Genomic DNA, 19,655 nt, shown 5'->3' with positions numbered 1-19,655 from the left:
CATTTTCCATGCTATATTGCTATAATCTGCATCTTTTCATAAAAGCTTCTGCTAAGGGACAAGCCAGACTAATGCATCACCTTTTAAATCTTTCTAAGCCAATCCATAGATGCTTGAACAAGTAGTGATTCATGGCGCTACTTCTTTTCCCTCGCATTTTGTTTTCAAGTTCAGCCCGTAATGCATATTTCAGCTACTATGGTGAACTAGATGCCCAGTCAGCATTCGAGTCAAGTTAAATAAATCTTGTATAGTTGCATATTTCTGTATTCCTTTGTACCCATGCTCAACATCTGCTGTTTGAATTCCCATTCAATACAATACATAAACTTGAGATGATGGCTTACATTGATACCTTTCAACCTTTTCCCATTTTATCTGTTTTATGTCAGCACAAAAATATTTCAGTGACTAATACTTCTCCCAGAGTTGGACTGTTTATACATCTTCGCAGCATCTATGTCATCCAAGAGAGGATTTTCATTGATGCCATACCACTCTTTGCTTTTTCATGCACGATAGCCATAGTTGCTGTGCAGGACACCATGAATTGTTTTAAAGTGATGAGCAACAAATACAACAGAGCTGTTTGCTAAAGAAAAACAGAGAGCAACAAGGCTAGGAATGTGTTTCCAAGCCAATTTTTGCTTTCAATGTCTATCAATAAAGATTTATTTGAAAGTTTTAAAGAAAGATCCCCTGTATAATATAGCTGTGATGTTTAAATAGACGTAACAACAGCTAGAACAAAAAGAGTGTTAAACTAAAATGGTTAGCATTAAAAGCTTTAGCCATGAGTCAAATGCAATTGCAAAGTTTGATATTTTAGCTATCACTATATATATAGGCCATCACATCATGAATCTGTATCTCAACACGTTTACATGCACTGATTACATAGGTGCAATATAATTGAAGAATACTAATGCACTTCGTCACACACACAAAAAAGAAGCACACAGAAATAACACCCACTAACACTAGTGGAAATTGCTGCCAGCTCTTCAAGACCAGAAAACAAGCTAATCATCTTTCATTTCTTTCAAATAGCTGTTTTGAAAACTACCAATTTATCTGTAAAATATCTCCAGATTCTTGTAGCAATTAGCTCTTTCATAACATGTGAAGGTAACTGCATGCAACAGGGTTGGTTCTGTTGATACTAAAACCTTAAAACTGCACAAAATTATGAACAGAGCGAGAATCATAGACAACAGCAGAACTTTTTGTGCAAACATCTTCCACCCTCACCTTGTGTTTGTTGTTGCAAATTGAAAAACACTACTGCCACATAAAGCCCATTTGCTAAACTCAGGATAGCTACATTTTTCATTTTAGAAAGTCCTGCCAATATCTGTTCTCAAAAGGGAAAGATGATGAAATAATAATAAAAAAGATTTGCTAATAAGCACAATGAAAATTATTGCTGCTTGCAGACAGAATTAGCAAACAGCCAACTGATTATAATTTGTCTGAGCATGCCTGCAATGTTTTTCAAAAAAGCCATATCTTAATAATGGCCAAAATTCTCTAAACTGAGCTTGGTTCTGAAATAGAGACTGGGGCTCTAATCCGTGAAGATATGCACAAGAGAATGTCGGTGATAAAGTTAAGATGAAAATTGTGTATATTTCCATTCACTAACCTTTATTATGAGATAGTTGCCCTAAACAATTTATCCGGTTACAATGAAACCTTTACAGACACAATCTGTCTATGAAACTTTAGAAACATATTCTAGGGGATGATTTTATTTTCTTAATTCAACACTTTCTTCCAGCAACGTAAAAAATGCAAAAACTGGCAACCAAAAATAGGAAGATTGAAAAAGTGCACTGTGGGATGGTATTCTCAGAAAAGTGGTCGGTGATGCTTCATTTCTCAAAGTAACAGATGGGCTATAAGAGAGGCAGTAGTGGAGGGCGCCGGATAAATTAGGCCATCTGGGGTTCTCTTAATGTGCACTGACATTGTACAGGATATAGACATTTTTGCATTTTGCTTTCATTAAAGTAAGACTGCCACAGTCAAAATTGAACCCGTGACCTTGGAATCAGCTGAACACCACAAGCCACTGGGCCACTGTAGAAAGTAAAATCGAAACTTGTGGACACGCTACTTGAAATAACAGAAGTTTTTCTTTAAATGAGCACTGTAAACGCAACGTTGAAGCTTTTATTCCTCTCAAATCATTTGGCAGCTTTATGTACATCACAGAACTGTAGCCTGTGATCAAGCTGCAAATCATAAAATATTGCCACACTTGGACACACGAGCCATATATCTGGTTTCTAGTGTTTAGCAAGCGAGGGCACATTTATTTATATGAAAAGGTATGAAGGTTGTTAGGGGGAAACAACACTCCAACTGCCTACTCAGCAATGGGGGTATAAGAAAGGTGAAAACAGTATTATGAAGGCTGCAAACCTTCTAAACAGAGCATTAAGTAGCTGTCTGAATACTCTGGTTGATAGATGAGTATGTGATGATCAAAAGCCGACATTATGAGCTAAGATGTGTGGCTGTGTTCCTGAGTTTTATCATGCTGGCACTGTACACAGAACAAATGCCAAAATTTGGTACAGCGCCAAGAAAACAAGGTTATCGTAGAGTGCCTTGCAGCATGTCAGAAGTGCCCTCCTGTTTGTCCTATCCCTAAGTACTGCCTTGAGCCATACATACCTGCTGAAAGGTTAATGACTGTCAGCCTGTAGCCAGCAACCATACTTCATCAATAGTTTCAAACCTTCAGGAGTAGTTAAGCCCCCCATAAGAAGAACTTAAAGCCAAATTCTGGTAAAGTGCGGGCATAACACCCCAAAGTGACATTTGGGCTATGAGGGACGTCGTAAAGGAGGCCTCTGATTTAATATAGGCTGCCTGGGGGTTCTTTAACATGCGCTCACATCACACAGCATACGGGCATTTTTGAATTCTGCCTCCACCGAAATACGCTAGCTGCGGTCGAGATTGAAACTGTGGTCTTGGGATCAGCGTTCAACTGCCAAAACAATTGAGCCACCACAGCGGGTCCAAATACTCTGATGAGTTGAGCAGTTCAAGGGCTTTTGCTTAGTAGTTCACAGTTGCAATGATGAAACAATTTGGTCAACACAAACCATCGAATTTGTGCACTCTGTTGAAACAAACTCCAGCAGTGCTGCATAGACAAGCACCCAACAGCAAATGGTTAATAGGTTTTTGTAACAGCACTGCATACTATGAGGAAAAGAAATAAAACAAAGATAACAATGACAAAGAAAAGCAGAAAGGATAACTGAACAAGTTTATGATTGCATTCGAATCTAGTGAGAGCTACAGTAAATCGCAATTGCTCTTTCATGTGGCATGCAGTCAGGCACAGTGATCTCATTAAACCCATCAACAGGTTTTCAGAAAAATAAGGGTTGTAAGAACCAATCAAAAACATTGGGAAGACATTTGCTTATGCCAAAGAAGTGCACAATCAAATAAAAGGCTAAAACTTTCAAAAACTGAGTGGTCAACTGGAGGTATTTTGTGCAGCTTATCTCAAAATTTATATTGTACACCACAATTAATGGTCTCTTGCAAACTTTATACTTGCTTCATTTGCCTACATGCGCTTGTACAACTTGATATCTCAGCAACTTCTGTTAGGCTGGACTTCTGACAAGTTGAACAGATTTACAAATTCGCTTCAAGGCTATTTTCAAGACAGCCTACCATATTTTCAGATGCTATAGTCAGACACAACTTAAGTCTGCAGTGAAGTTTTGCCCACATTCAGGACTGTCGCACAGAATTCCTTCATGACAAGAAATTGATCCGGTGTTAACTTTTCTCGTAACCTAAATATGCTAATGACAAGAAAAAAACTATAAGCCCGGCTTGTTTATTATAGCTAAACATCAAAAAGTCAATTCGTATACTGTTGTGATTGGGCAGCGGATCAATATAAGACACCTTGGACCATGGCCCAGTGCTACCAACTGCTGTTTCTTTAAGCTGTATCCTACAATAGATATATTTTGACCGATTTAGATTCAAGGCATCCTGAAAGTGCTAAAGCATATAGATTCATGACTTCCTCTTCAGAGTACCTTTGTTGACAATAGCCACAGTATTTCAAGGTACAAAAAAAAATAACTGTGGCCTTTAAAGGTACAAGAAAATGAAAAGAGGTTATCCTGCTTTCTTGCACTGTGGATGGAGAAGAAGAAAAGGTAACATATGATACATGCGAATCTTCTAAAAAGGACATTATGTGGCTGGCAACCTAACTCTGGATGATTCATGTGAACGTGATGATCGCCGTCTAAATTTAGCATCATGAAGCTGCGGCAGTGTTCCCTGAGAATACTTATCATCCTTCCATTGTTCACTGAGCAACGTCCGAAGCCAGGCACAGCGTCCAGGACAAGTAGGTCACCTCTGAAGGACTTCCACCATGGAACCAAAGCAGTGCTGTCAACCCTATCCCAAAGCACTGCCTTCAGTCGTACATCTCTGGTAAAGACATAGCGACCGTCAGCCTGCAGCCGGCAGCCACGCTTCATTAGAATTTTCACATCTTCAGCGCGGATGCGTCCTGCAGGTGCCCTGGCATACAGGTTCACAATATCCTCTTCAGTGTAGCTTGGTTGACGACTGTGCTCTTTATCTTCTAGGCGTAGAAGAGACGTCAAGGTGGTCCTTGTAACATTTAAAACCTGGCTTTTAGGCTCATAGATGTCACCAAAGCCATCAAGTAGTATCATTTTTGCAACCTGCAAGATAAGCAGAAGTTACAACGATGGCATATGTAGCACGTTTGCTTGATTAAATACGCTAATGAGGAATCAGCACAGAAAGAAATTTTTTATCATTGATCTCTAAAACAGGAACACAGGAACTCTTTTATTTAGTGATTCAAGTTTTGGCACAAGTCCTTTTACAGCACTTGTCCTAAGTGTATTTTGAGCCATCCCACGTGACCAATGTGAGTCAGCCACTCTGAAAGACTGATCAAGCATGCAGTTCTTAATGAAAAGATTTCCAAGAACTGCAGTTATATGAAAAAGACCGGTTCTTGAAATAAACTAGCCTAAACCTAACCTTCTGCTTGTGTTTCAACATTAATAGCAGCCAACATATGTATATGCCAGTTTTGGCCCATTCAAAGGGCATTACTTTCTACAGAATTGAGGCTAGCTTGAGGCTAACCATAGCAGCCACGAAACTATATATAGCATTAAGGTTACCTGTAGATGTTGCCTAAGAGAACTTGAAATATAAATGCTTGTAAGAGCGTGAGATCCTGTGTTCTCCTCCCAATTCAAAACATGCTATTGAGCATCAGCTCAACTGAACATAATTACCAAGTGCAGCAGAAAAAGAAGCTTCCTTCATTCATATCTTAAACACATATTTAATGAAAATACCAGCTAGACACATTTATGGACCATTATGCACAACTATAGTATGACTCCTAATTATCGCGGTGATGTTGATCCAAACACCCCTCTTTCCTTCACAAGAAAATGCACTGACCTTTTCAGGAAACACATTGGCATATCGGTGTGCCACAAGGCCTCCCATACTGTGACCAAACAAATAAAACTGGTTCCAGCCCAAAAAATTGACGGTACGAGCCACATCTGATACAAACTGTGTCAGACTGTACATGCTTCCTCTTGGCAGATGCGATGAAAGGCCGTGGCCAGTAAAGTCCAGTGCCACTGCATGCCACCTGCCATCCAACATCTCCAGCAATGGGTCGAAGCTTCCAGCATTGTCTTGCACTCCGTGCAGGCAAAGAAGGCAACTGTTTGGTCTTTCATTTGTAGCGGCAGGCCATACCTTAGCAGCCAAGTGGCCGTAAGGTACAGGAATTGAGATTTCCTGAGTCGAGTGGCTGGCATGAGAACAGGCTGTTGAACTGTCACGTAGAAAAAGATGGTGCACTCCGGTGGTACGCATGCTCTCAATGTCTACTTTGGAAATGTTTCTGTAAAAAAAAAAAAAGAACGTATATCAAATACAATGAAATAAGAGACCTGCCATGTTTACTCAACTGCAGGCCAACTTGCTGATTTTAAAATAAAATGAAACAAAATAAGAGCGATACTCTTAAGCACACTAACTGTTTATATATAAACAGCTTAGTGTGTTTAATGTAACCAGCAATGCATTGATGAGAAGTATATGAACGTGCCTGTACAGAGGCATCTGCAGTCGACTTATACGGGCCCAAGTGCTACAGGCTGGCAGCATTTTTCTGAAAAAGAGAGAATTTCGAGTAAGAAACATCAAAGACCTTACTGATGCGCATTCATTCTCAAGCAGAATAACAAAATATAGAGAGACAAACCTATGAACACAGGTGTGATTTGAACCTGCCCCGTTGTGTGTTCTCATACCAGCATGGAATAGCAGCTAGTGTGTATACTCATAGATATTCAAGAAACAGCCGCAATAAGACAGAGCAACAAAGTAACACTTATTAATAGGGTGGGCACTGGATATGCTCGTTCTGTATTTTAGTGCTAGTGTTTGATGTCACACATTTTGTGATATTGAAGTATTTTTAATAGACCTCCTTTACTCCATGGCCAAAGGAAGGAAAATTAATTAAGCCAAACGTGCATCTTCAATGTGCCTTTATTTCGTGCAGTCAAAGGACTCAGTTCCTTTGATCCAGTACTAGTAAGCATGGAAGTTATGCATTCCTTAATTCTTGTAAGTACATGAGCCAAAAGAAACTGTAATCAATTTTTTGTTAAACTGACGGCAGCTATACTGTTTTAGGATTGCTAACACAATTACATTCACCAGTAATACTAGCATTCTTTTCCTCTGTCCAGCGCATAAGTTCCATTCTGCACAAGAATGCCATTGTAAGCCATAAACGGCGAGCTTGATACGTTTAGGGAATGAATATCTCAGCCAGGGGAGACACGACAAGCTGGGTGATGATGCGTCAAAACCACGGATCATAGTCGCTGAACTTTTGTCACTCAGGCTTGATGTGAAATTGATGCCCACCGGTCGCGGTCGATTACTTTGAAGGTGTTGAAGCTGTTGAGCCAATAATTAAACGATTTCGTTACGATATTTCTGCTTCCATTTCTGCGGCGCATGCGTCACCTTGACGCGGAGTAGCAAGAACGGTGCAATAAGAGCGTTGAGCTCAATCATGAGCATTAGTTATAACTTTCACTCCAGAAAAGAAACTATTAAGTGTCGCAGACTCTATATGCATAGCGTTTAACACACCACATTCAGCCGAGGCGAATTCCGGTGCCGTTTGAAAGGCGCACAGTGTGCACACGGAGGGTAGCCTTCACCGTGGAGAAAGGAAAAATTCCCGCCTCAAGACAGCTGGCCTTCAGTAGAGAACATGTGGTCGAGTTCAAACGTAGTACGTGTCAACGTCGAAGTGGACGTATGTCTTTGGTTTACAGACCCGAGAAGAAACAACTGCGCAACAGCTTATAACCACAAGTTTTGTGGCCTCACCGGAACGACACCTCATTCTCTATACAAGGCTACAAGGTCCGAAGGGACAGAAACGATAACACCTCGACGATTGCGGGCACACCTCGGTAGGCATTCGTGCCGAGTGTGCTCAAGACATAACGATGTAAGCAAGACAGCACGAAGTTCTAAAGGAAAGCAAATTAGGTAGTGCAGAACCGCAAGGCTGCCTCAGAAACTGTAGAATATAACTGCAATTCCACAGTACAAGACCAATTACAGCGACGTCGGCGACGTTTAGTTGCCTGAACAAATGATGGCACATACAGTAAAGTTGTCGGGTGAGCCCGTGCTTTCGGTTTCGAAGTTCGAAAAAAAAGTTATTACATTGCCTGGAGCAACATAATGTGGTACACAATACTCTCAGTGGCAGACAGTATATATGTAACACTATTTAGTGTTCTTATGAGATATCAAACGGGAAATCAATGATAAAAGTTGCTTAAAAAATTGTAACTTTATCAACGTTTAGCCCTGTGCTGTGTCCAAAATACATCGGACATTGCGTCACGGCTGAGCCAGCTGAGCTCTGTCACGTGAACTTACGGGTCGTTCTTGTGGTTCCGGCATTGCTTGCAGACGTGCAGTTTCGACCTTTATTTCCTTAATATTAACGCTCACATCACTGCACAAAGGGTGTTGTGCGCTGCCTCAAACTGCAGCAACCTCAAAGCAACGGAATGCAACATGTTCCGAGTGCCGTCACGTAGTGAACGGCGAAAACAGTACCCCGTTGCGATCCGCTGGCAGACTGCCTGTTGCGAGCTCCACGGACAACTCTTGGCTTTGCTTCGAGCATTTTGTTGGCGGTAAACGTTTGAGAGCGCTGTGGAAGTTTGTGGATTTGATTAAGTGGGCTGTTTTGTCTTCTTCAATTCCTCGCTCGGACAACTTCGGACACAGCCGTTCTCGCATGACGGCGGTAGCACCGCGTGGTCGTAGGTGTGCAGATATGTGCTGTTCGGCCTTCGGCTCTATACAGCTCGACAAGATGTTAAAGTACAGCGATTTATTCGTCAGGAATTTGTGCTGCATGCGAGCTGCTCGAATTCAGAGCTAACACTTTAGGCCTATGCGATCGCAACCATCAGCTGCCGAAACGGCGACACCGGCCACGGCGGGGTCTCGTTGCCTGACATTGTTGGTTGGTCGCAGCATATGTTTACGAGCACTTTTAGGATTTATAAATTGTTTTATGAGAACATATTTCCCAACTTAATGCCCAAACTGAAGCACGTATTTCCACCAGCAGACCAGTCGATCGACATGAGCTGTTAAGTTAAAGTTACCCGTTTCCGCGGGCCCGCATGCTGCAGTCATGTTTCTCGGTTTCCTGTGTGCTGAGAGGGAGGGTGACAGACAAGCTGATCACTTTACAAAGTGATAAGGATTATTCCCCACCCATACTTTTCATACTCTGAGGCATTAGTTTTGAGAAGCTTCACTGCAGGATAACTGAACTTTAAAACAAAAAATAGCAGTCAACATAGTTTGGCTGCTTTTCACCTTTAATTGGACAGAATGTAGAATTGATATCTGAGGCAAATATAATACTGAGCGGTTGCTGTGCAGCAAAGCATCATTGGAAAGCTGTGTAGGTGCTGAACATGCATGTGTAGTTAATGTCTGCGTCTCTAGCTTATGTGTGATGCATTGCATATAGGAATATTGCACTGAATGGTTGACTTATTAAGAGGGACATTGGTGATTCCAAGTAGTGCAAAATGCTGCAAGGACGGCAGAGGCCGGCCTGGTGGTCGTTGGGTCAATTATCCGTAAGGATAAAGAGTAATAAACATGCTGTAAAATTGCTAGTTTTCAAAGGCCAAGGAACACATTGTGTTCACAGACATTCCAGATTTTTTGGTGTCACCAGTGTCTTAGGGACGGTTTACCAAAGTCAGTTAACATACAAGCTATGCCGCAGTGTGCACGCCAAAACTATAACTAGGTGGGAATGCCTTTCGTTCAACATTGCAGAAGACTTGGAGAAAGGAACTTGTAGAAAATGCTGAAAACAACTCGGATCAAGCTTCTGTGTGTGCAGGAAAAGCTGAAGCATGATTTTTTTATGCTCTACCATGCTATTTTTATAATTTACTATTTTTCGCTCACATCTCCTGCATTAAACTAATTTATTACATGCTGTGCTGTATAAAATGTGCCTGCAAGAGTTTTTGCTAGACAAAGGTTATATCTGACGTTATTACCCGCATGACAAGAAGAGTTTCCAATTAAAAGCCGATGTACTTTCTCATTTTGCATTTCAACAGTAAAGCTGCCTATGTGAAGAATTAGTTCTGCTTTTATGGCTGCTACTGCAGCAGATAGATCAAGGTTCGAACCTTGATCTTGAACATTGATCTTGAATCTTCTCACTCGAACCACGTTGGCCGAAGGGGTACCACCTTTAGCAGGCTGCGAGGTTGTCCGAAATTGGGGCTTGGCCCGTGAGGGGCGCAGCGGGGTTTACGGAGCTTCTCCCAAGCGAACACCCCTAAAAAAAACTGGGCGCCAGGCCGGGGCCCGCTTGTACTTATTTTTACCGGTGGGTGTCCGGCGGTGGGGTTTCGAACCAACCACCTCCCGCAGCCGAGACGGGCACCCAACCCACTGGGCCACGGCTGCGGTCTGCTTTTTTTTTTGTCTTTGTGCCTGACTTTGTGTTGTGGCGCTGTAGCAAAGTTGTGCAGCACACTTTGATACATTCTTTTGACTTGGGGTTTTCATTAAGAAAAACACAAGGCAAGCTAATCTTCAGCCTAGCTGCTTGTGTTATTACTTACCTACCTTGCCTTGAACACTTTGCATACAATGCATAAGTTTTATATTTCCACATTTCTGTACATATCCATCAACAGCTGAGGTGCCAACTGTTGGGGACATCAGTCCGTACGTTGGGTGGTGTTTCTTCTTCAACCAGGCTCCGAGCACTAAGTTCACGACAGCAAAATGGCTACAGGCTCTCCTCTACCTTGGTGGGAGGACACATTTATTTACATTCTGATGCTAGTGAACATTCAAGAGATGCCATAAAACAAAGCATTTATTTTAGTACTTCTTTTTCATCAACAAAGCAGCAACCAAGCACAGGAATTCTTGAAAGTCAGACCTGCAAGTTATATGTAAATGGCACATAATGTCCCACACCACCATGCAGGCTGTGAAATGCATTGCGTGGTTAATCTTGTGTGTGAGCGAGCTTCTTGTGCACGTACTAATCACTCGGTAAATGGGCGCACCTGTCTCAGTGCTGGAATAGCTGCTGCGTCACTTGCCTATCCATGCCCATGATGCACATTAGAAGAGAGAAGAGACAGCTCAGTATTATAACATTTGTCTCACATGTCAATTCTCCCATGTGCTTTACAGTGAAAGGTAAAAAACAGCTAGACTATGTTGACTGCTATATTTTTTTTAAAGTTTGGTTATCCTGAAGTGAAGCTTCTCATAACTTACTGCCTCAGAGTATGAAAAGAATAGTGGTGAATAATTCTTATCACTTTGTAATGTGACCAGCTTGTCTGTCACACTCCCTCTCTGCACACAGTAAATGGAGAAACATAACTTCAACATGCGGGTCCACACAAATGGGTAACTTTAACTTAACAGCTCGCTTCTCCACACCTGCAGTGTGCTCATGTCGATCTACTGCTCTGCTGGTGAAAAGATGTTTCACTTTGGGCGTGAAGTTGGGAAATATGTTCACATAAAACAATTCATAAATCCTAAAAGTGTTCGTAAACATATACTGCGACCAGCAATGTCAGACAACGGGTCAGACGCCGTAGCCGGTGTCGCCGTTTCGGCAGCTGAGCTGTTAATTGCGACCGCATAGGCCTAAAGTGTTAGCTCTGAATTCGAGCAACTCGCATGCAGCACAAATTTCTGAGCAATAAATCCTTCTGTCCTTTAACATCTTGTCGAGCTGTAGTGACGGAGGCCGAACAGCACATATGTTCACACCTACGACCACGCGGTGCTACCGCAGTCATGTGAGGACGGCTGTGTCCGAAGTTGTCCGAGCGAGAAATTGGTGCTCCTCAAGGAGAGAAAACAGCCTACTTAACCAAATCCCCAAACTTCCACAACGCTCTAAAACGTTTACCGCCAACAAAACGCTCGAAGCAATGCCAAGAGCTGTCCGTGGAGCTCGTAGCAGGCAGTCTGCCAACGGGATCGGAACGACGTACTGTTTTCGCCGTTCACTACTTGACGGCACTCGGAACATGTTGCATTCCGTTGCTTTGAAGTTGCTACAGTTTGAGGCAGCGCACAACACCCTTTTTTATGCGATGTGAGTGTTAGTATTAGGGAAAGAAATGCCGAAACCACAGGAAAGACCCGGGAGTCCAAATTCACGTGACAAGGCTGAACCGCGACGCAATGTCCGATGCATTTTGGACACCACCTATACATAGTTTTCAAGTGACGTCACGCCAGCCACTTCCGCCGGATGTCCGCCATTGCCAGGTACTGAAGATAGCTGGGCTAGACTGGCTGGGCTCGCGGCCCCTGCGCGTTCGTTCGCTGCTCTGTTCCACGCAAGACGATGGCAAACACCAACCGGCATGAGTTTTGCCGGTCCTGTTTCGATGAGCTTGTGGGGCCTACGCGGGCTGGGTATGAATCCAAGGTGGAAATGTGCGGCAGCTTGGACCCCTACACACTACGCGTTGGGACGGACTCCGCTCCGGATGCCGACTTGCTGCCAAGCACGACGCACGTTGATATCAATTACCTATGATCCATAACAGCGCGAGAGATGGGACAGAGAAGAGAGCACACAACACAGAGCGCTCTGTGTTGTGTCCTCTCTTCTCTGTTCCGTCTGTCGCGCTGTTATGGATCATCGTAAGCACCAACTCGCCCAACAAATGGTACTGATCAATTACCTAGTGTTACCAACTAGCGACGTGTCTCTTCAGCAGATGAAGGCATACAAGTCTCTTGAGGCCCATAATTACTTCACCAGTGGACAGGTAAAAAGTGACTGCCATGCGAGTGACAGCGAAGCGTGTCGTCGTTCTGAGCGAGGTGAGCTTCCTTAATGTTGAAGCATGTATGCGCAGAAGCGCACGTTTGTGTGTACGTGTATTTAAAATATCAATTTGTACTCTTAATATTTGTGGCTAACGTGCCGCCCGCTTTGTTTCGAATGGCAGATACAAGTTCGTGTATGTAGGGTACGTACGAGTGCAAAATGATTGCAATTGAAAGAAATGGAGCTATCGGCTTATGCTTACAGCCTCAGATTAAATGCTTGAATGCACTGTAGCCTTAAATTATTGATTAAATTCGTAGTTGGGTGTTTGACGTGCTCATGCTGCAGCTGGGGAACTAGTCATGCCGTAGAGTCGCGCATGCCACTGACCTGAAATGTCCGAGAGAGCGTATGAACACGCATGCTTCATCAGCTGGTAACATTACCAGGCAACTGGGTCGCGAGGCAGTGGTGTACAGTATTTTTTTCCCCGAGGACACGCATCCCGTTAACTTTTTCGGGCGATACAATGTTTCTGCATTTTGTACCAATCGAAATGCGGCTGCCGGGACTGGAATCGTACTAACAATCCTTAGATCAGTGACATCTTATGAAGGGTGTAGGTTGCTGTCAGCACCTAATTACTGGTCATTTTTTCTCAGGTCACCCATTCATAAAGGCTAAGGGAGGCACCACTGAAGGTGTGGGTTCTGGCTAAGCCTGACGGAGCCATCGTGACAGCGCACTGCACTTGCATGGCAGGTGCTCTCACATTGGTGCTACATTGTTCACTGTTGAGACGGCAGTACGTCTCAGAGACTCACGAGTGTGCATGGACAAAAAGAACATGTGGCTTCCTGCACACAGCTCTGGGGCTGGCAATAAGAGAATCGGAGACATTGACTTTTTTTCATTAAAGAAAAAGAAGCAGTGTATGGATAGTATTCACCTGAAGCCAGGCGTTGAGCACGTACCTGAAGGCCTACCACAAGCATTGCCACCTGTGCCTCCCCCAACAGAAGAAGAGCTGAAGGCATTTCACAGTAAACTTGCGGATGCTGGTGCTACACCAGCATTCTTCATGCTGCACCCACAGTACAGCGCCATGTTTGAGCCACCGTGCAGAAGAGAACCTCTTCTCATTCGGGATTTGTTATGCTTAGAAGCACAGCCGAAAGACCTGCCTACACTGATCTGCCGTGCTCAGAAAACTGTTGCCAAACTTTCGATCAGCAAAGAGATGGTGAAGAGCGTTGAGGAATGCACGCGGGAGCAATTGAAGTGTGCGAAATGGTATGCTTATCGTGCAGGCAGAGGCAGGATCACGGCTTCAGTCATGAGGAATGTATGCTTCACAAGTGTGCATGAACCATCAATGAGTTTACTAAAAAAATATGCTATCCAGAGCAACACACTTTTTCCACTGCAGCCACAGTGTGGGGATTACAACACGAGGCTGCTGCAATCGCAAGCTACGCCGAGGAAATGAGAAAGAACCACACAGACTTCACCCATCAAAAGACTGGAGTTTATTTAAGTGCGGTGTACCCGTATATGGCAGCTAGTCCAGACAGTTGTCTCTTGTACATGCTGCGGAATGGGCATTGTGGAAGTGAAATGTCCCTTTTCACTCTGCAACTGTACGATACTAGAAGCTGCAAAGAACCGCAACTTCTGCTTGGAGGAAACTGATGGCTGCCCACGTTTAAAGCGACAGCACTCTTATTTTTTTCAAGTGCAAATGCAGATGGCAGTGTGTGGCGTTCCATACTGTGATTTTGTTGTATGGACTCCATTGTCAGTATTTATAGAATGGGTGGAGAGAGATGACGCGTTTTTTTTTTTTCCAGAATATTGTGCCAACAGCATTAGATTTTTTACTCGTGCAATCCTGCCAGAACTTTTCGCTCAACACTTCTCAAAAAGGATAACAAGAAAGCCAATAGCTGAAGCCAACATATTCTGCTACTGCCAAGGTTCAGAGGCAGGGAAGATGCTTGCTTGTGATGGCCCACAGTGCAGCTATGGGTGGTTTCATTACAGTTGCTTGGGGATTAAGCAAGCCCCAAAGGGGAAAATACGGTTCTGCCAATATTGTTCCACAGGCAAGAATAATGTCTTGCAGTGAGCTGTTTGCCTTGTTTCTGTAATGTTTCCGGCTGCAGAGTTTTACGCCTGCCATAATGTATTGTTAATAAACATAGCATATACTTCAAGTATGGCCTCATGTAACATACCATGCATTGAAGCCAAAAACACCTAAACAAGCCAAACAAGCATGGTACCACTTGGCCTTTTTTGTACATCTCCTCCTGGTCAAAAGCACCTAAATTTAGTTAATTCACAGTAGTTCATAACAAAGATAAATGAAAACACTGCACTGCAGATATTGATTGATATGTATGCAGCAAACATTTATCAGACTATAGATTCATAATTTCTAGGTCAGCTTGTTCCATGCTTTCACTTCAACTAGAAAAGTAAGGGAACAAAAATTTTACCTTTTTCCAATGGGTTCACATGTACACAGAGAAGCACAGATGAGACTTCAAATGCAAGGCATGCAGTAGTCACAAAACAGTAGACGTGTCTCATTTAGAGCACTATGAAGATGGCCATTTTCAGCCCACTTTTAGTAAATAAATAAAATGGGTACACATCTACACAAACAATCACTAATGAGAATTCAAGGAATGCATGCAATAGTAACAAAAGACATTTGTCTGATTTAGAGCACTATGTAGGTGATCATTTTCAGTCTACAATGGACAAAAATGCGATATGAACATACAGCTATGCTTATGAGTTGCAACGGCAATGCACCAGAAGTGAAAACAGCTCAGTTCACAAGCAGGGCAAACCAAGTGGTGCTGCAAACGTGCATTCTGAAATTGTTGAAGAGAGAATACCTGAAACGTTAAGCCGGTTTCGTGCTTTATATGAAGGCACACTTAATTTAAATAAGGAAGAAAACTTGCTGGTTCACTATGAACGCGTTTGCATTTGATATTGAGCACATAGAAAAACTTTTGTCTCCAGCTTAAGCACTCATGTAGCCACACTTCATGAAAATGTTTTTCACATAAGCTTACAAGCACACTGCATGGATTCATGAGCGAGGCACTGTCAATGGCTACACAACTAAACATAGGCACTCAAACAGCAGTAACCACAAAATTACTGCAGACACAGGTTATAAAAGCAAGTAAGCAGACTATCCGCAGTTTCAAAAATTCATGCGGATGCTTGCTGGTTTACAGGTGTTATGGATGGGCAGATGTTTGTGAGGGCACAGCGCACCAACACAATTTTGTCTAGTGGAGAGTGCCTGTGTCCTGGCAGGCATGCCACAAAGTTTATTGGCTGTACAGCCTTCATGATAGTGTACTTATTCCGTACCAGACCAATAACCCGTTCTACATGAATTCGTACAGTGGCAAACCGTCTGGTCCTTTCCACTTCTAAAGCAGTAAGCTGCCTTTTGCCTTTAGTGAAGGCAGGAATGTGCAGTTTAGCACAGTACAGCCCTAAAGTATCGGCTATATCAAAACCCCTGTCTGCAAGGATGACGTCACCTTGTGTTAAATTATCTAAAATGCCACAGTTTTCAGTGATGTGTTTTTCACCTGTCCTGTTACCCCAGCCCTCTGAAATGAAGGATATGACTCCTTGTGGGCAAATTCCAATAACATACTTTGAGGTATTGCTGCCCTTGTAGTTGGACCACGTCTCGCTCCTTGCCTCAAGTGATGATGGCCTTTCAATCCTGATTTCAAAACACTCTATTATGACTGCCACCTTTGACCCAAAAGAATCGAGGAATGCCTGTGGCATAGCCTTTTGAATCTCCTATCTCGAAGGCCATCTAATTTGCGATTTCAAACGCCAAAAAGCTGCATGCAGCCATTTGTCGAAAATTCTGCTCACTGTCGAGTCTGAAACAGGGAAACGGTATGCAAGATCTTGAACAGAGAAATTCCACTTAAGCTTCATGAGGAACACAATAAATTCCTCAAACTTTCCAAGGCCATTTCGTGCAGTGTGCTTTACATGACATTCAACAAGCTCGAAAATGGCAAAAAGCATGGAAAAGCTATTCAATGCCGTATAAAATGTAACCTTAGCGTTGTCACCATGAAATGACTCTGACATCTCTAGCTTGTTTTTTTCTGCCCTTGTGGCACGCAGCTCTGCGGCAAGTCGCTTGTTCTCCTCAACAGCTTGGATGTCTTGTACAGTCATGTCAGTCTGTACTGCTATCTCTGCAAAAATGGGAAGTGAAATTATTATTAGCTCTACAGGTTACAGAAATTGTAATATCTCACGAGAAAGTTGTGTTTTGTGTGTCAGAACCGACCTGCTCTCGACTCCAGGCGCAAGCTGCACCTTTCGTGCGGCGGGTCATCTGCAGGCGTCACCTCTGCAGTGCATTCGTCCTCCGATGACTGGCGCGCCGCTGCACCGGCGATAGCTTTAGCGGCTGCTTTCTTCTGCCGCGCCTTCGTCCGTGCAAAACGGGTGGACATGCCAACGTCTGGTCTTTCGCCGTGCCCGTAACCCAAGTGCTGCGTCGGCGCCCAGTCCTGGTTCGCGTCGTCCATAAGGCCTGAAGGTCTTCCTGGAAAATTTAAAGTTGGTGCCGTGCGCACAATGTTACACACATTGACTCATTTTGCTACGAACAACACCGTCTCGGCAAACACACAGGCGACGGCGAGGCTCGTGTACCGCAGTTAATTACCAGTTGCAGCTGCCGCGGTAAACATCTCCGACAGCGACCGTATGTAGGCTTATGTCAATCAATAAAGTTCACTTTTTCTTACCTGTGATAAAGTGCCGACCGCATACGCGAACATTGTCCAGGTTTTTCAAGTCTTTCCGCTTGATCCGTGCGAGCCAAAGGCTTCGGCGCTTCTCCGAAAGGAGCTTCGTGCGCTCACACTGCCAGCTAATCAGTTTCGGTAAACAGTGAAGTCCAACGCCCGACTCGGTGTTTGTTTTCTGCGCAGAAGACTTGCTTCTGCCTGCGCAGCCGAACATGGCACACATCGGCATGATGACAGCGCGCAGAACCAGAAATACGAACGCACGGACGGACCGCGTCCCCTGTAGGTTTGCGGGGTTTGGCGCTCTGCGCCCGCGGTTCCGCTCGGTACGTAAAGATGGCGGCACGTATCCCAGAAGCCCACGGATGTGACGTCCGTGAAAACTATGTATTAATTCAAATAAGGAATGCCGAGCGCGGACATAATAATACGTGTACAGCATGGTCACCTTATTTACTAATTTATTTGCGCGTATTAACACACGAAGAGCATGCCTTTCGGCTCGTTCAGATTCGACACCACCTATTGCCTTTTAACCAATCATTATTGACCCCCAGCAATCCGTGGGTCCCCATTGGCTAGAGTTGGGCTGCATTTGGGGGATAGCCAGAGGCGTACGTATACGCCTCAGAGCGAACTCGGAGAGCGACTAGTCCGGACCTAGCTATCAGCGACGACGAGCCGAGTTCCGTGAAACCTGCCCGCTCACGGTTGTCGGGGCCGGGCCGCGAGCTGGTGGCAGCAGACAGCATGGCGGGACGCACGTGGAACGACACGGAGACGCACGAGCTCATCCGCATCTGGACTGAACACCGAGACCTTTTGGATGGAACGTCACGAAACAACAAGGTGTACGAAAGCATGGCGGCGCAGATGGGCATTCTGGGCCACCCACGCACCGCGCTCCAGGTCAAGGAGAAGATGAAACGACTACGCAAGGAGTACAAGTGCGGTAAGCGGAGCATGATAGCCCCTTACCACGAAGAGCTGGCCACTGTGCTCGCCCAGGGCGCCAAGGCCGGCGCGCTGTTCACAAAGAGCGAAATGGACGACACCGTGGGGTCAGAAGTCGCTGGCAAAGACTCCGAGGCGAACCACATGGAGGACAGACCAGGCTGCTCGGCGCCACCGGACGACGACCGCGCCCAGGGGTTCTGCGGAAGCAACCAGGGGCTTGACTGCAGCCGGTTGTCGGGCTCGCCGCCCGTTGAGAGCGCCCCGGCGCTGCGGTTCCCGGCCGACGGCGGCCCAAACTTCAAGATGGCCACCGCCAATCCTGGGGACGGCGCGCCGTTTCCGGCGGCCGGGGTCCCCCGCACGGCGCGCAAGCGCAAGATCCTCGACGCGCCCTCGCCGCCCACGCTCAGTGACCCCATCACGCGCGCCATCGACAAGATCGTAGAGCTGGAGCGCGAGCAAATGCGGCATGAGCTGGACCTGCTCGAGCGGCTGCGCCGCGAGGAGCTCGAGCGGGTGGAGCGCATGCGCCGTGAGGAGATGGACCACGAGCTGCGCATCATGATAGCGATAGCGTCGGTCTTCAACAACCTCAACAGCAGCAGCGAGCCGCCGGCGGGATCGTGATGCGGGCCCCTGCGCTCCCTACATCAACATTCCAGCTGCACTTTTGATGGCTTTGCCCCAGTGACTGACGACTCCATTTTAACCGCACCGCGCAACAAAAGGTGATCTCTGGCGCCACCTCCCGGTCATCAGGGACTCCAGCCCTGCGTCGAGCCGACAGCGAGGAGCGGGCAGACGCTACAAGTTGCGTGAGCCATGGACGCTGCTTTTACCTGTCTCAGTGTCCGCTTTGTATAGTTTGTATTTGGTATTGTCTACTGTCAAGACGAGGTTCACCGCCGACGATGATACACAGGACTGTTTTCCACCCGGAGAGCAACTACTGTTTAGCCAATTCGAAACACACTAAAGCAGACGCGGTAACTGTCATTTTCTAATGGAGGGCAGTTGCTTTTTGCTCAATTGCAATTTTTTATTAAACTGATCTCCCACAATAAAGGTGTAGTGTCTGCTTTTGCCAAAAGCGCCACAATGGGCTTTACCGCACAAGAATTTTGGTCCTTCGCGGATAGACTTGCAATCGAGGGATAAGCGAAGAGGTTGCCTTCTGGTAGAACATCTGCCTTGCATTCGGGAGGTGCTGGGTTCGGTCCCAGTGCCGCCGGGCACCCACCAATTTTCTAATGGGTACAAGATATTCCCCGGCCTGGTGCTCGGCTCTTATGGGATGAAATGCCTGGGAAAAGGGCCTATGGTCACTTCTACCTCCCTTGATGGAAAATCTATCCGCGAGAGACCGAATATAACTTGTGTGGTAAAAAATT

At 45.0% G+C, this 19,655-nt stretch overlaps 4 protein-coding genes across 5 annotated transcripts in view; 2 read left to right on the top strand and 2 right to left on the bottom strand.

Annotated features, from left to right (window-relative positions):
- Nucleotides 1-1,371: 1,371 nt before the first annotated feature.
- On the bottom strand, nucleotides 1,372-7,753 carry LOC144125293 (serine hydrolase-like protein). Its single transcript, XM_077658548.1, has 4 exons — nucleotides 7,237-7,753; nucleotides 6,176-6,238; nucleotides 5,512-5,968; nucleotides 1,372-4,748 (listed from the first exon to the last, which is right to left on the bottom strand). Exons 2-4 carry the CDS (start codon nucleotides 6,232-6,234, stop codon nucleotides 4,074-4,076), a joined length of 1,191 nt encoding a protein of 396 aa, XP_077514674.1. The 5' UTR covers nucleotides 6,235-6,238; nucleotides 7,237-7,753; the 3' UTR covers nucleotides 1,372-4,073.
- A 3,846-nt stretch (nucleotides 7,754-11,599) lies between these two features.
- LOC144125297 (uncharacterized) overlaps nucleotides 11,600-19,655 on the top strand; it is a 33,025-nt gene continuing 24,969 nt past the window's right edge. Inside the window, exon 1 of one of the 2 annotated variants that reach the window (XM_077658554.1) lies at nucleotides 11,600-11,970. In XM_077658554.1, the coding sequence (XP_077514680.1) occupies nucleotides 11,954-11,970 (17 nt within the window). In that variant the 5' untranslated portion in view covers nucleotides 11,600-11,953. The remainder of the gene's footprint in view (nucleotides 11,971-19,655) is intronic. The other variant, XM_077658551.1, reaches the window with a different exon arrangement.
- Nucleotides 16,331-17,749, bottom strand: LOC144125295 (uncharacterized). The gene is made up of 3 exons (XM_077658549.1): nucleotides 17,305-17,749; nucleotides 16,839-17,099; nucleotides 16,331-16,743 (listed from the first exon to the last, which is right to left on the bottom strand). Exons 1-3 carry the CDS (start codon nucleotides 17,747-17,749, stop codon nucleotides 16,331-16,333), a joined length of 1,119 nt encoding a protein of 372 aa, XP_077514675.1.
- LOC144125296 (uncharacterized) lies at nucleotides 18,037-19,309 on the top strand. The gene has a single exon (XM_077658550.1). The coding sequence runs from the start codon at nucleotides 18,058-18,060 to the stop codon at nucleotides 18,889-18,891; it is 834 nt and encodes a 277-aa protein (XP_077514676.1). The 5' UTR covers nucleotides 18,037-18,057; the 3' UTR covers nucleotides 18,892-19,309.

This window comes from Amblyomma americanum, chromosome 3, assembly GCF_052857255.1.
Source record: "Amblyomma americanum isolate KBUSLIRL-KWMA chromosome 3, ASM5285725v1, whole genome shotgun sequence".
Taxonomy (NCBI): domain Eukaryota; kingdom Metazoa; phylum Arthropoda; class Arachnida; order Ixodida; family Ixodidae; genus Amblyomma; species Amblyomma americanum.
Note: the sequence above shows the minus strand (reverse complement) of the source record. Positions and strands in the feature narration are given on the sequence as shown.